General features: G+C 38.2%; 3 protein-coding genes across 5 annotated transcripts; 1 reads left to right on the top strand and 2 right to left on the bottom strand.

The window, feature by feature from the left end:
* Positions 1–338: 338 nt before the first annotated feature.
* LOC137941389 (serine/arginine-rich splicing factor SC35-like) lies at positions 339–3,591 on the bottom strand. 3 transcript variants are annotated; one of them, XR_011110396.1, is made up of 10 exons: positions 3,435–3,591; positions 3,211–3,289; positions 3,012–3,091; positions 2,846–2,912; positions 2,527–2,598; positions 1,827–2,039; positions 1,538–1,760; positions 1,288–1,424; positions 905–1,094; positions 339–792 (listed from the first exon to the last, which is right to left on the bottom strand). XR_011110396.1 is itself a non-coding variant. In XM_068786772.1 (8 exons), exons 1-8 carry the CDS (start codon positions 3,508–3,510, stop codon positions 1,419–1,421), a joined length of 816 nt encoding a protein of 271 aa, XP_068642873.1. In that variant the 5' UTR covers positions 3,511–3,591; the 3' UTR covers positions 1,151–1,418. The 3 variants fall into 3 exon arrangements, 1 of the variants encoding a protein (XP_068642873.1); XR_011110395.1 differs by having other exon boundaries at positions 339–1,094; XM_068786772.1 differs by lacking the exons at positions 339–792; positions 905–1,094 and having other exon boundaries at positions 1,151–1,424.
* Positions 3,592–4,514: 923 nt separating this feature from the next.
* On the top strand, positions 4,515–9,962 carry LOC137940130 (UDP-N-acetylglucosamine transporter ROCK1-like). Its single transcript, XM_068785061.1, has 8 exons — positions 4,515–4,681; positions 7,028–7,076; positions 7,136–7,362; positions 7,553–7,748; positions 7,818–7,961; positions 9,072–9,146; positions 9,234–9,315; positions 9,907–9,962. The coding sequence occupies exons 1-8, from the start codon at positions 4,515–4,517 to the stop codon at positions 9,960–9,962; spliced, it is 996 nt and encodes a 331-aa protein (XP_068641162.1).
* A 212-nt stretch (positions 9,963–10,174) lies between these two features.
* On the bottom strand, positions 10,175–12,382 carry LOC137941048 (ubiquinol oxidase, mitochondrial-like). The gene is made up of 4 exons (XM_068786280.1): positions 11,859–12,382; positions 11,310–11,438; positions 10,712–11,200; positions 10,175–10,555 (listed from the first exon to the last, which is right to left on the bottom strand). The coding sequence occupies exons 1-4, from the start codon at positions 12,228–12,230 to the stop codon at positions 10,496–10,498; spliced, it is 1,050 nt and encodes a 349-aa protein (XP_068642381.1). The 5' UTR covers positions 12,231–12,382; the 3' UTR covers positions 10,175–10,495.
* Positions 12,383–15,652: the final 3,270 nt, after the last annotated feature.

Here is a 15,652-nt window from a genome sequence, read left to right as displayed (position 1 = left end):
TGAATCAAACAGGAAATGACTGGTAAAAAAAAAAGTAATCATTACATTTTTTCGTAAAAAAAAAATTATTTTTGTTCAAAGGAAAAGTGAATTTCCCATTATTGTGTTACCTTCCAAGTATTTGCATAAACACCCCAGAAAATTGTAATAGAATAGCAACAGAAACCAGTAAGATGAAAGCCAAAAAAAGGCACGTTTCATGCAAAGTTAAAGAATCAGTCTACATTGTAAAGATTGAGTGAAATTGTATACCAGTAAATTATGCAAACATATAAACACACAAAAACCATTAATTAGCGTAAATCCAAAAGGGCATCAAATAAACATTGCAAGTGCAGTGACACATCAGAGGAACCATCTCCACTGGCATGGTACACAATTGCAATCATGGAATACATGACCAGACATGAAATACCAGCAGACAGGTTAAGAGAAAGCCACCATGCCAATTCAAGGCAAATGCACCAATCCTAACAAACATCAAACAATCAGATGGAACTTGAAGTGCCTTAACATACACTATGAAAGAATAATAACCAAGTCATACTATAAAAAAGATTCCGTATAACTAAAAACCTAATAGAAACTGCATTTCTTCATTGTCACCACGTCCAGCCGTGCAGGTGTACTACGATATAGGTCACCTCAACTCAACGTTCTAAGGTTCGTATCTTCTAATCAGCATCGGTACACCTGAACTGCAGAACTGTGTCACAGGCTGCATCAGCTACAGAAAACAACACTCTTCCCCTTGCAACCATCTTTTGATCAGGCCATCACAGCTACAACTCTCTTTTCAGGGCCCACAAGTTAGAAACAGCAACAACCAGGGAAGCATCATGAGGGCAAACGTCAGAATCCCGTAGGACAAGACTATTAAAAAGGGACAAAATATGAACCTTACCAATCACAGGGTCACTAATATCTAAATGAATGGGTCCAGCTAAGTGGCATGAACAGCAATACTGATGATTGTTAGCAGCATCAAAACACGAACATCATCAAGCACAAACAGCACCATCAACAATATCATCAGGACACCCACTCTAACCATCTTGCCAATCAGCTACAATCACTTCTTTTCCCGAACAGAACTATAAAAGTCCAGGATAAGGTGTATGGTGAGTCATAGCAAAGACACTTACCACAATACACAAGAATATCAGCCATTCCATGTTGCTGAACGTAACAAATTCTACAAAATAATATCCACAGGTACTAAAGTAGCAAAGTAGCATATCCCCAGCATAGTGGTAGACAATAAAGTTTATAAAACAAAAAAATAACCTTGAAACGAAGTTCCATGGAAACCAAAACTAGCATCTAGATCGAAGAGGACAGAACATGCATATTCCTGCTTATGGAATCAGGTTACATCTGCCTCAGAAATTATCACATAACAAATCCGCCTGCAGCAATCACTCCTGCAAAGACAAGTACTTAATAATAAATAACAAATAAATCAACTACTTCCTAGAAAAATAAGATATTTCAATTGCATAATTGAATATTTTTACACAGTGGCAGCTCAACCTACATCAGCATCTGAATTGTGAGGTGATGGACTGTGAGAAACAGATTGTCGCCCACGTGGTGATGCACTTCGTGGAGGCGGAGATCGCTTGTCTGCACTATGTCGATCAGGGCTGGCTTCACGTGAAGAAGGGATCTTGCGAGGAGATGGGGTCCTGCGAGGAGACAGTGTCCTGCGAGGAGACGGACTCCTTCCAGGACTAGGACTACGGCGACGAGGGGAAGCACTGAAATAGAACAAAAGGTTTGAGACTTCAATCAATCCTGATTCCTGAGAGCAAAAACATGCATACCTATCCACAGATCTGCTCCTACTCCTGTAATCATCATCTCGCTCCCTACCACGACCCCTGTCATAATCAGGACTAATGCTTCGGCTCCTGCTTCTGCTTCGGTGATGATAATCTCTTTCCCTCCCTCTATTCCTGTCACGCTCAGAATGTCTATCCCTGCTTCGGCTACGACTTCGCCTCCTACTATCCCTCCCCTTATAATCATCACGATACCTGAAAACACGGCCAGGTGACCTTGAGTCCCACATGCAACATGACGGAGATTGTCGTCTAGTAATATCCCATTGAATGTCAAAAACCCAAATTTCATCTAACAAAGACAGGAGCCTATATAAAGCTCACTAGAGCACACTATCTCTAACTATATCGTCTAAATTCCACAGAACTATCAACAACCATAGAATGGCTTGTAAATTGCTAACAGCAGCTATTCAAAAAATAAATAAATAACTTAGTAATTACAGTTAGAAGTTTCCAACAGCAGATAATAAAGAAGAGAAGAAATACTGCAATTACAGTTTTTAGGCAGTACTAGTTAAATGGTCAAACATGCCAGGCAGCACAATGAAATAAACTGCAGAATACCTTTACATATAAATCGACATGGATGTAACAGAATAGTTTAGAAAGAGAAAGATGATCGCCAGGATTTTGAACAACTTCTATATAGCGAAACGACAAAAAATCCCTAGGATCTTACCTTGGCCTTGGGCTGCGGCTCCTAGACCTGCCTTTTGACTTCTCAAGAGCCTCCACTATTCTCCCCTTTTTACTACAAAGAGGTTCACATAAAAGAAATTTGAGATTGCCGAGATACTCAAAACTCGTACAGCAATTAGCAAACAAGAAAATAACTTCAACATCGTAAAATAAGTCAAACCCCAAGAAGCAATAACAAGTTAAAGACCGACATCAATTGACAAATAAACAAACTGAACGGATAAATGAGAATTCCCAAAAAGGTAAGCGATGCGGAAAAAAAAAGACAGATTATAAAGTGCAAACTATAGAAAGCTTACATAGGTTCCGCATTAGGACCATATTTTGCAAATTGAACCATGATATCCCTTCCATCAACATTTCTCCCTAGGAAGTAACAAATAATAATTGGTAAATGTTTTCCATTGAATAAATTGTGCATGAAATAACTCAGACAAGTAAACATTCACCGAAAGATAAACCTACCGTCAAGCTTTTTAACAGCTTTCTCGGCCTCATCTGCGTATTTGTACCGAACAAAAGCGAACCCACGCGAATCTCCAGTCCTACGTAATTCAGCGATGATGAAAACTTAGACAGAAAATAATCGAAACACACGCTGAATCAAGTCAAGGAGCTTCATTAGAATAAACAAACAGAAAAAAAAAAGTCCTCGAAGAAAAACCTCCGGTCCCGGGGGATGAAGATATCAACAACTTTCCCGTATTTATCGAATAGGGGAAAGAGATCATCAGCTGTTGTTCCTGAAAATATCGTCCCAAACACAATAACGGTACAAATTAATCAAGTTTTTCTTTCAGGAGCATGAAGTAATCCAACAGAACAAGAGCCAAAAAAACAAAAAAATAAAGATAATAGACAGTAAACAGTGGATGAACGAGGCATTACGGAAGGTAATGTTGAGAACGAGTAGTGAATACGTGTCTTTGATGTCCGGGGGACCCGATCTTCCGAAGTGAGACATTTTCAGTGAAGGAAGACGCGTGCTCTAGGGTTAGGGTTTCGAAAAGGTAAGAGAACTACCACTGAAGTCTCTGGAAGCTGAGGTTCCACGTACTAACGAGCTACATATAAAGAGGGCCAGGAAAAGGATCGAGAGAATAGCCTTATTTATTCACCTCAGTTTTTGGCCAAATTACGTTGGACCCTGAGATTTTAATGTGGATTATCGAAAAGAACGCAAAGGAGTGGGATTAAATAGGAATTTTTGTATCTTATTAAATAAGAACTCCACACTTGTGGGACAATAATGAGTTGAAATAATATTTAGTCTTAAACATATATTCAATCAAATAAAATATTACCAAATCACTCTCACATATAATAGATTAATTGGACAAGGTATAAATTTTACCTATTTTTAATTCTATTTAATAAACGATAAGTAGGTAATTGGGTAAAATTATCTGAATGCCTAATCTTGGTAATAATTTTTTGTTATGCCTTAATTCCATTTAATTGCTGTGGGGCATTGATTTGCACTCTTGATTTGTTTTGATAGAATTGTTACGAGACATTGATTTGCACCTCTAAAAGGTGGCTTTATCCAGACATAAAATTACGATTTCAGCTGTCATGAGTAGAAAGACATCTGAACATAGAGGGAGTTAGATAATATGAATTGATTTTACAAAAACTAGTTCCAGGTGTTAGATGTTGAACTAACCACACCCTTACAATTTAGTAAGGGTGGTATTTATACAATTTAAAATAAAAAAGATAAATTTTACATAAGAAGATAAATATAACATGGGATAAATCCAATAGGATCTTATCCGATAAGTGAAGGGATTATGTTTATCCGTTATCATACCCCCTCAAGATAGACCACCGTTAGAGATGCCAATTTTGTCCCGTAGCAACTGAAATTGTGAACTTGGCACTAACTATGTAAGGAGATTTGTTTCAAGGGTCTTGGAAGCAAAAAGACAGGAAGAATAGCGACTGAGGCGGACAAAATTGGAGATAATGCATCTTCCGAAGAAGATATGTCAAAGAGTAGCGGTTGGGGCGGACAGAATTGAAGAGAACACATCGTCCGATGAAGAGATGTGGAAGAGTAGCGACACTGGTAGCGGCTGGGGCAGACAAAATCGAGAGCAAATCGTCCAGGTGGTTCAGCCTGGGAGGGTGTGGCAAAGAGTGAGTTACGGTGAAGAGGTAGTGGAAGAGGAAAACAAATCGGGAGGATGACAGATGCAGAGGACCGATCTGCTCTGGTACCATGTTAGATGTTGAACTAAACCGCATCTTTACAATCGAGTAAAGGTGGTATTTATACAATTTAGAATAAAAAAGATAAACTTTATATGAGAAGATAAATACAACATGAGATAAATCTAATGGGCTCTTATCCGATAACTGAAGGGATTATATTTATCCCTTATCACCAGGAACATAAAGTTGATGATTCCATGAAAACTCAATGAGGACCGGTTATTGGTGGAGATGTGGTCCTAATATAGTGTTTCTCTTTAATTTCTTCCTGAGAATGACAATAATCTTGATAGGTAGCTCGTTCTTCATTAGCTGAGGCATTGAAAGAGTTATGAGTCATTTCCTTTTCCCTTTTGTCTTAAAAAAAACATTTAAAAATAGTTGAAGGGGTAAAGGGAGCCCACGGTTTCTAAGCCTTTTTATCACCTCCAAAGGGATATCCTTTTATTTGCCTCTGTGGTAGCAGTCAAGATAGCTAACTGCAATTCGTTGCAATGGAAAGATTGGGGGCACAAACAAAAGAGAGACCCCTAATCTTCTCCACTTGGAGCTCTTATGACGGGTAAGCTATGGATGTATCTTCTTTTGACAAATCATTGAAGTCACAATTGTCTCCCTCTCTACGTAGGCTAGTTAAGGATCTACCACAAACAATTGTCTAACGAAGTTTCCTTACAAATCTCAAGCCAGTGTTTTTCTTTATCGAAAATGAAAACCAAAGGTGATCACCAAAGACAAGGTGAGAGACATGCAAGCTCTCAGATTTCTCTGATTGTCCCTCTGTTCTAGTTGGTGCATGTAAGCTTATTTTATGAAGGCCTTACTGTGGACTGGTTTGAGTCTCTCTCTCTCTCTCTCACTTGCTCGTTTTTTGGACAAAGAGGATATTGCTCTTAGCCATTTACAGACAGTCCAACACATGTTTCTGGCAATATCTCTTTGGACCTTCACAATCAGATTTCTATGGAATCTGGGAACTTCCATGACTGAAGCTTGTGCTAAAGTAGATTCTGCGGCTTTCACTTCTTACTCTTGGCAGAACAACCCCGTTTTTCTAGGGATTGAGAGACATATTAAATCCGAGTTAATTTATTAGATGTGAGAGAATTTAAGTTATTAATTTTCAGAGAAGAATAAAAAATACTATGCAACCTTTTGATGAGAAAAAAAGTTGTGATGTTTGGAGAAGGATAGTCTGTGATGTACTTGCATCATTTACTACAAAGAATAGACAAGTTCTTGGTGGATGATTTTGTAAACTTTCAAGATTGAAAGGAAGAAAGGAGAAGAGAAGGAGAAATGAAAGAGATGAGAGAAAGGAAAGGAGCAATGAAAGATGGGTTGACTGAGAGCTCAGAAATCGAGCTTTCTCTTTTAATAATCTCACTTAAGTGAAAGTTACATTTAAAGAACACTTCTGCCCTTCATTACAAACACTCCCATAACTTACACAAATACAAGTCAGAATTCATGAAAATTAAAAACTTTATGAGAGATATAAAAGTATACAAAATGACCAAAATATTCCTACATAAGTATTTTAACATGATTTCTTGAAAAAATCATCTGGCTCATTAAAAGGATTAGTTGGAGTTATGAAATATATGATGCTTATTCAGTAACCTGCACACATAATATACATTTTTGTTTCCTTAACTGAATCCATTTCTGGTAAACTGTTTACAAATGTTGATACAAAGTCAACCAATAGATTTTGCTAATTAATTCAATTAATTTTCATTGTAGTTATGTTTAGTAACATGCCCCTGTATCTTTCAACTTTGCAAATGTTATGTTTGTCTATGATTGACTGTTTCTCCTACTTATTCTTTTGAGTTGTGAGTTGAGCACGCTAGAATTAGCAAAGCTTGGCTCCACAAGTGGGTTCTACCACCTGTTGCCAAGCTACAAACCAATTTGAATTTAAAGCTCAAAAGTAGCAGAAGAATTGTAAGTTGTGGTGTTAAGATTGTAAAACAGAGATTTAACTATATGTGAAACTGAAAATTTGAAGACTAGAGACATTTATCTGATGATCTTGTGTATGCGAACTTTTAATACACCTGGCTGTGCTAGATTTGATGTGGTTGTGTAAAAATATCAAAAGAACAGTAAATATTCATTTTTTGTATTTTTTTCCCTGGTAGACTTTGTTCATTTTCACTGCTCTCTATAATCTTTTAACGAGTAAAAGTATGAGTATGGGTGCAGGAGTTGCTACTATTTATAGTAACTGCTAATCTTTGGATTCTCTAACTGTGCAGTCAAGAAGTTATTGTCACTTCACTAGTTATTTCATGTGAGGTAGCAAAGGTAATAATATGTGATGATAATTTGAAGTTTTCATCTTTCTGAACTCACATTCCATGCAGGTTATTTGTGCTCTGTTTCTCTTAGCAAAGGAAGGTCGTTTAAGGAAACTGTTGAAGGAGTGGACTTTGGTTGGATCTCTAACTGCATCTGGGCTGCCAGCAGCTATTTATGCTTTACAGAATAGCTTGTTGCAGATTTCTTATAAGTACTTTGACTCGCTAACTTTTTCCATGCTCAACCAGACAAAGCTATTTTTCACGGCACTGTTCTCATATATTATATTGGGGTATGTGCTATACTGTCTCTGTTTGATTCCCAGTAAATTTATTTCCACTTGATGTAACATTTTTCTTTAGTTAAGATGGGAAGATTAATGATTATAGGCATTGTTCTTGGGAAGGTGGGGTGAGGGGGTGATGATCTATTTATGTTCTATTAAATTTAATTAAAATCTTGATTTTGGTTGGAGCCCACAGGCAAAAGCAATCAGTTCAGCAAATTGGAGCATTGGCTCTATTGATCATTGCTGCTATCCTTTTAAGCACCGGAGAGGGCAGGGGTTCAAGTGGTAGTAACACAGATCAAGTTTTGTTTTATGGCATTGTTCCTGTTCTGGTGGCATCAATACTCTCTGGGTTGGCTTCGTCTCTATGTCAGTGGGCTTCTCTTTCTGTTTTTTCCTTGAGGTTAGATTCTATGTAAAATTTGTTTCTGTTGCCACTGCTTTTTCTATTGGTTAAGGTGAAGAAGTATACCTCATACATGATGACGGTAGAGATGTCAGTTGTTGGGAGCATATGCTTGTTGACAAGTACATACAAATCACCAGATGGAGAAGCCATTAGACGTTATGGGTTCTTCCACGGTTGGACACTCTTGACATGGGTAACTGTTTACTTTTCTGTGGAAACGATTTCTGCATATTAGTTCAGCATGTTGATGATTTTTTTTTCACAACAATTTGATTGTTGCCAATAAATTTGTAACAGGTGCCTATATTCAACACTGTTGTCCATTTGTTATGTGATACTTGAAAATGTTACAGTTTGCTTCATATATTCAGCTCTGGTGTAAATATTAAGAAATTTGGACATATAAAGGTTATACAAGGTAGTGTGACATGCCCAAGATTTCAAGGGAAAGAGCATCTCATTCTTCTCTGCTTTGGCTGCTGAGAATGGTGGGTGACCGAGACAAGGTTGACCTTCTCTTAGATGAAAATGTGGGTGTTTGTGGTCCTTGTCTGCTGGGATTTCTGTTATAGAGAGAAGTGCAAAGGTGGGAATACCAGAAAGTATGGCATTTGGTGTATATTCAGGGAATGAGTCTTGTACTCGACGCATTGCTAGATTAAGGTCCAATATGGTCATCAAATAGGTGATGAAGTTCTCACCAGAGTTCAATGGATTATAGCAGATGTTTATTCATTGGTTAGTATTGGGCTTTTGTAAGATTTACAGTGGGTTAAAAGGATATTAAAAAAGTAGCTGGTTGCTTACTTCTCTACTTTATCATGGAAGACTTCTATATGGTGATGCTTGGGCTTCTTTGTCAAATTTAAAAGACAAAGTCAATCATGCAACTACTAGAAATAGAGAGTAAAGATTTGGGATAGAGGCAGTTATTTTTAAGGCTGGACGAAAAGTCTCTCTCAATTAGACCCGAAAGTCAACTCAAGTTTTTGCTGCAAAAGGAAGTTTTTATTGAGAGCTGATTTACATTTTATTGTCAAACCTTCTTCTCCGATTTGAAAGTGACAAACATAGATGGTGATAGTCATTTTCTTTGGTGTAAACTCTCTGAAAAAGAGAAAAAATTTACTTTTGAGAAAGACTTGACACCTTGTTATCTTTGTTGGAAGGACAACCAGCTCATGAATATTTGTTCATTCTTAAAATTTACATGCTAATCTCTGATTTTGCTTTTGGAGGGGTAATATCAGCCATGAATGGAGTTATTATGTTCTCTTTTGTTTGATATACTTCTGTGTAACAGATACCAGTAATATCCAATGCAGTTGGTGGGATCCTTGTTGGTCTTGTTACAGCCCATGCTGGTGGGGTCAGAAAGGCAAGTGGAGCCAGAAAATTATGTCCTGTCATCAGATGATTCTGTTCAGTTAGTCTGTCAATATAACCCAGCCTTTTATTTGTGCAGGGGTTCGTAATTGTGTCTGCATTGCTTTTTGATGGTAAGCCACCGTCTGTATATTCTCTATTAGCTTTGCCTCCTGTGGTTGGCAGTGTTGGAATTATGGTTTCAAATATCTTATTTATAAAATAAAATTACCATGATATTAGAGGCGTGGGGCCCACTTCTAGATGTTTTGTCATTGGATGTTCAGTACAAGGAATAATGGCCAGCACATTCCCCTGTAGAGGTAGATTCATTGGGTGCATTGACTGGGCACATCCCTTGGACATAAGGAGATGTATCTCTCTTGAGGGGATGTATCTCTCCTTAGGGGATGTATCTCTCCTTAGAGGATGTATCTCTCTTAAGGAGATGTATCTTTCTGAATAGTCATTAGTGTCACACCCTTTGAAAATCTATAAATTCCTCCATGGTCTTACAAGTGAGGCTAAGGCTATTTGCACACCCAGTCTGGCTGAACGGGAGCAAGCTTATCACTTGTAAACAAATTATCAAAGGTAATCTTGTGCACTTCAAGTTCTATTTATATTCTTCAAGATGAAAGGTACACTCTCTTTATTCTTCTTATTTCAATTCTATGATATATGTATGGTTTTCATGATAATGGAATTATGGAGGATTTAATATCTATTTCTATGATGTTTATTTTATTATTATTAGACATCAAGTCTAACAGGTAGCATTACCATTTACCAGAAGTACCCATATAGAGGAAAGAAGAAGCAATCTTAGTTTGACAACACCCTCAACCATTATGGGAATAAACATCTTTGCCCCCGTCGATACCATTTATATTTCTTGTCTTTATTGCCTCCAAGGTTTTTTCTAAACGGAGACATTGACTAGGGCGATGTTTGTATTATTATTACTGTGTTTGGTTACAAGTTGGATTCGATGTTACTGCTTCAAATCTTGCAGTGAAAGATCAATTATTAATAGCACAGGTGGTCATTGTTCTAGATAGCACTTTTCCATGAAGGAAAACCACAAGTCATTTGCCAAACCGATCTTCAGTTCAAGAAAAGATACAAGAGCTAAATTGGCTTGTATATATACAAGCTTATACAAGCTAAGCACATAAAAAATATCAAAGACAAAGAATCTCACCGTGCATCTCAACTACTACCATTACGACTTCTTCTAGCATGAATTGCAACTACAGGCCAATCTTTTACTTGATATCATAATTCCTACACATTGGCACCCAGCCTTGTGATAGGTTCTTTATAGACTGATGATCTTTACATTGATGTGTAAGAAACAGATTAGTGGTACCCAACTGGTGCCGGGGACTCTTTCAAGTCCTTGCCCTGGTAGTGAATGTCCTGGCATCACAGAAGCATCATTTTAAATGTCAAAAACCAACATAAAATTTCTAAGTTGATTTAGTCTGGACATTTAAAGGGCAGCAAAAGAAAAAAAAAGAATAGAAGGAAAGATTAGATGATATTAATCACTAGAGAAGAGTTGGATGAACTCACAGAAGCAAAATGGTTTACATCGCGGTGGTGAGCTTCATCAGCCCTCACGACTACCACAACGTCCTTCAGTGTGGCATCCTTGGGCAACCTCCAATAGTCTATAGCAATAGCAGGAGCAGGGATATTTTCAATTGCACCACTCTCAATATCTTTCAAAAACTCAGTGTAGGAATGTATAGCCTCCTCCTCAAGGTATCCAACAACTCTATGAGCCAGTTTAGGAGATAACAGATAGAGAACAAAGTAGGCATTGAAGAAGACTCCCTGCACTGTAAGAACCAGAAACCTTTCATACCATTTTGGTTGCACTATTTCAATCATTGTCATAAGGTGCATCCTCTCATTCTCAGCCTCTTCTAGCAAAGCCTTGATCCAACCTCCACTCTGTTGAAACTTGCGGAGGGATCTGAGGTGCAAAAGCATGCCTCCCACCATGCCTGGAACAGCAGCTACTGTCTCAAGCATCATGGCCCGACAACCATATCGCCTCTGTATTAATCCCATGAAGCATAAGAAAAGGCCATATGAGGCCAGATTAGGAAAATAAAACCACAAGATATACAGAGTGAGAACTTCAATTTCTGTAAGAAAAATATACCTGGAAGAAAATATCTGTTGGAATTCTGAGCAATTTCACCGTCCTGTAAGCAACCTTATCTAGAAATGTCTTTGGTACATGGTGTTTTGACAGATCTATTGACACATCTGATCTATAAGTTTCCCATGGCTGCATAACATGGATAAATCATGGATCATCAGTAATTTGGAAGTCAAATCCCAACGGCAATTGTTGGCCACAAAAAAAAAAAAGTGAAACAGGAATGTACGATCTAGTCTTAGATTTCCCTGTCCATCTCATTTGGTCTTATCTGTAGCATTTAGAAGACACACAAGAGGGTTGCTTGAGTAGATCATTACAGTATAAAATGAGGAAAAGGGTTGCTTGAGTAGATCATTACACTATAAAATGAGGAAGACAGTTTAGGATATTCAGAGCTGATCAAGCAAGAAGTACTAAAACAATATCAAGGATCAACAAACTTCATAAGCTCCGCCAAATTATTTTCCCTCATAATAAAAATAAAAATGTTTAAAACGTAAACCAAATAATCGATAAATAATCCACAATCAACTTAATTTTCCTTACCATGAAGCAATTCCACGGCCACTCTGTTCCATCCTCTCGCACAACCTTTGGCCTCTCAATTCCCCAATAACTAGATCTCACGATCCCAGCTTCGCTAACCTTGCCGATGTCTCCTTTCCTATCGCCAGAAACAGAGATTTCACTCTGATTCTCCTCCTTACTCTCCAGCTTAGTCTCTGGCACCGATGCTGAGCTTAACGAACGGTTCCATGAAGAAATCGCAAATGAAAAATAACTCGGCTGTCTTGAGCTAACGGTTTCCCAAGATCGAACCAAAGGTTGAGGAAAGTAAGCTTTCGAGTGGTTGCAGAAGACTCGATTCTGCTGGCGAACAAGATTTCGCAGAAGAAGTCTTGCGCAATTCGTGTTCATTCTCGGTTCAGCACTCCGAAACAAATCTGTAGGATCGAAGAAGACGATCTTATAACTGCAAGTAATAAAAAATTTCTTCTCTATCTTTAATTCTCAGTCCCGAAGAGGAGGAGACACTAGATAGAACGAGAGAGAGACGGTCAACCGTTACGAGAAGCACCGAGTGAACTATATATGACTTATTTACCGATTTGTTCCCGATTCTTAAAGGGAATGGTGGTGACTGTTAAAAGGACCGGATTCAATGCATCGATCCCTTAAAAAATCTCAAAATAAATGTTTGAATTTCCCGGTCCAGAGTACCGACACGGTTTGAACCAGTTGGTTTTCAATGTCTTTCTTCAAAACTAAAAAACCGTCCACGAGTGGCCCGTGGGTGCCAAAGCTCACGCGCCTCGTGCGTGTCTCAACTCTCAGGGGTTTCCTACTTTGGCCCATGACTCCTTTCTCCTCACACCAGTACAGATCATACGTGCGCGCACATGGGACCCCAGCCGAACACTATCTAGTTTCTAGCTAGTTGTCACGCTACCTGCCGGGAGCTGTGGCATCAAGGCAAACCGGTTCGTGAATCAGTAGAGAGTTGGGTTTAATTTAATTTTTACTTGAACTCAGCCAAAACTTAACCTTGAAATAAAACTCGTTAAGTATATATGACTTATTTACCGATTTGCTCCCGATTCTTAAAGAGAGTGGTGGTGACTGTTAAAAGTACTGGCAGTGGTAGTAATAGAACCGGGTTCAATGCATTGATCCCTTAAAAAATTTCAAAATAAATGTTTGGATTTCCCGGTCCAGTGTACTGACACCGTTTGAAACAGAGTACCTTTATTATAATTTGAAGTTCAATGATACTAAGTTTATCCTAATAATGTTTTTATTTATTTTTATAGTTTTAATTATAGGTTGGAACTCGAACTCAGTCCGAACTCGAGTTCAAACTCATTAAAAATTTTGGGTTTAAATTCAATTCTAATTTTAGGCTAGAAACTGAGTTCGAACTCAGAACAAATTAAACTCAAAGATACTACCTCTGCCTCTAAGAATCCGAGAAATAATAACGTGGCCCATTGTGCAACACATTGCAAGGCGGTTAGCTATTTTGGTCGCGCGTTAATGAACCGAACCATAACCGCTTCGAGGGCATAATACAAACATAACGAAAAGTCTTTGCTGACGATTTCAGACGCTTTTGGCGGCGGAAAATTCGTGAGCCACGTGCCTCTTTCGCCGCCACCGAGGAGCAGCAGGTCGACAAGGCAGCCGACGCATGGTCTTTGCATTAAAGCGGAAGAAATAGATAAGTGGTATCCAATTGGTACTCGGGCATCCTTCAAAACTCGAACCACGGTTGGAGTAGTAATGTGAAACCATAGAGAGATTTTGCAATAGGAGGCAGAAAACAGAGATAATAGGCAGAGGAACTTCCTAGAAAGCAAAGAAACTTCATTTTTCAACATGAAACAGAAACTGAAAAACCATAGAGAGATTTTGCAATAGGAGGTAGAAAACAGAGATGATGGGGCAGAGAAACTTCCTAGAAAGCAAAGAAACTTCATTTTTCAAGATGAAATAGAAACTGAAAACCCATAGAGAGATTCTGCAATAGGAGTCACTGCAGAAAACAGAGATAATAAGCAGAGGAACTTCCTAGAAAGCAAAGAAACTTCATTTTTCAACATGAAACAAAAACAGAAAAACCATAGAGAGATTCTGCAATAGGAGGAAGAAAATAGATATATTAGGGCAAAGAAACTTCATTTTTCAAGATGAAACAGAAACTGAAAAACCATAGAGAGATTTTGCAATAGGAGGCAGAAAACAGAGATAAAAGGGCAGAGGAACTTCCTAGAAATCAAAGAAACTTTCAAAGCATACCTTCTGATAATCTTGCATGGTACAACAGAGAAACAAAATAATGGAGGTAACAAGATGGAAATCGAGCAAAGAGCTAATCTAGTTCAGAAAATTGAGCACAAAACCACGTGGAAGTGAGAGATTGATCAGAAAGTAACAAGCAACACCCTAGAGGGGAAAAAAAATTAAAAGTAGATATAGCATCATAAAACCACAAAAAGACCACAAATAGAGAAGGAAGGCAAGAAGAAATGTTGGTTTTTTGTTGAAAAGCTCGTCTTCCGTTCTCTCTCGTATAGTCAGAGTAGGTCAAAGAGCACAATAAAAGGTTAGTGGAAACCCATGAACCAAATGAAGATGTTAGAAGTGGTTGCTTTGATGCTCTAGATGACGAAGACCATTATGCTCTTTTGATATCCGTTCTCACTAAGAAATCTTATGGTTGTGTTTGTGCCAATAGGAAAGGCTAGACAATGACAAAAGGACAACTCTTTATTTGATCAAAATAGTCTGGCAGTGGTGCCATTCTTTGGGAGGAAAAGATTTATTGCCTTATTCCTTTTAATTCTCTTACCTTTGAAAAATGTTATATATATATATATCAAAATGAGTTTCTATTGATCCAAAAGGAAATTACGAGAAACGGTTCTTGATTACTATGCCAACCCTCCCTCTTTAAGGGTGGGCACCGGGTTTGGCTTTTGTGTTTCACCCTGCGAGTTAAAGAAGAGGTGGTATAGATACCTACTGGTTTCAAATTAGAGACGAGTTTCCCGATAGGTCAATAGGGTATTGTAGGCAAGAAGCGAAGATAGGTCGGGTTTAAGTCAGTTTCATGGGGACGAAGCAAGGATGGTGATCAGGTTGGGGTTAGGTTTGATGTTTTAGATTTTTTTGGGGTTAATTTTGCGTTTAGGTTCGGGTTTTGGGAAACCTGACCCCAACCTCGACCCAACCGGTGCATGGGCAAAAATAAAGGGGAAAAAGAAGCCTTCCACCTTACTTTTTAAAAATAAATCTAATATTTTATTCAATAAGTTTTAATTATATGGATGTTGCTGCTACATGCCAAACCAAGATCAGCCAACTGCTTTCACTTAAAAAGGGCACTGCACTATATCCGAACATTCCCTCATTATATTCCATCCCTAGTACAAACTACGAAAGTGCCCTCTAATGATGGACTATCAACCCGGACCGGGTTCTTGATCATGATTCTTACTCACCAACTCATTATGAGTGTCAATTTCATCCAAATCTCGAATTTTCCATCCTCCCTTTATTAAGTGCTAAATATTAAAAAAAAATTGGATAAACCATTCAAGTGATAAGAAAAAAAAAGAATAGTAAAGATGTAATTCTTTCTATATTACTCTGGACCAGTCGAACCGAACCGGCCTGGGAACCGGGTCTTAAGCCTTGTTGGCGCACGTTAGATAGCACTTCTTTTGCAATGCCGTTGGCGCTCAGAGGCGCACTTTAGTCGAGCTTGCTGACTAAAGCGTGAGGCATCGAATAATTAAAAAACTGAGTAAAAACAGTTCTGCTCAGCTTAGTGCTTCGAT

Source organism: Aristolochia californica, unplaced genomic scaffold (assembly GCF_029961685.1).
Source record: "Aristolochia californica isolate CCGP_79_NKW_82.1479 unplaced genomic scaffold, dmAriCali1.0.hap1 SCAF_9, whole genome shotgun sequence".
NCBI classification, from domain to species: domain Eukaryota; kingdom Viridiplantae; phylum Streptophyta; class Magnoliopsida; order Piperales; family Aristolochiaceae; genus Aristolochia; species Aristolochia californica.
The sequence above is the reverse complement of the archived record's forward strand: the minus strand, read 5'-3'. Positions and strand labels throughout refer to the sequence as shown.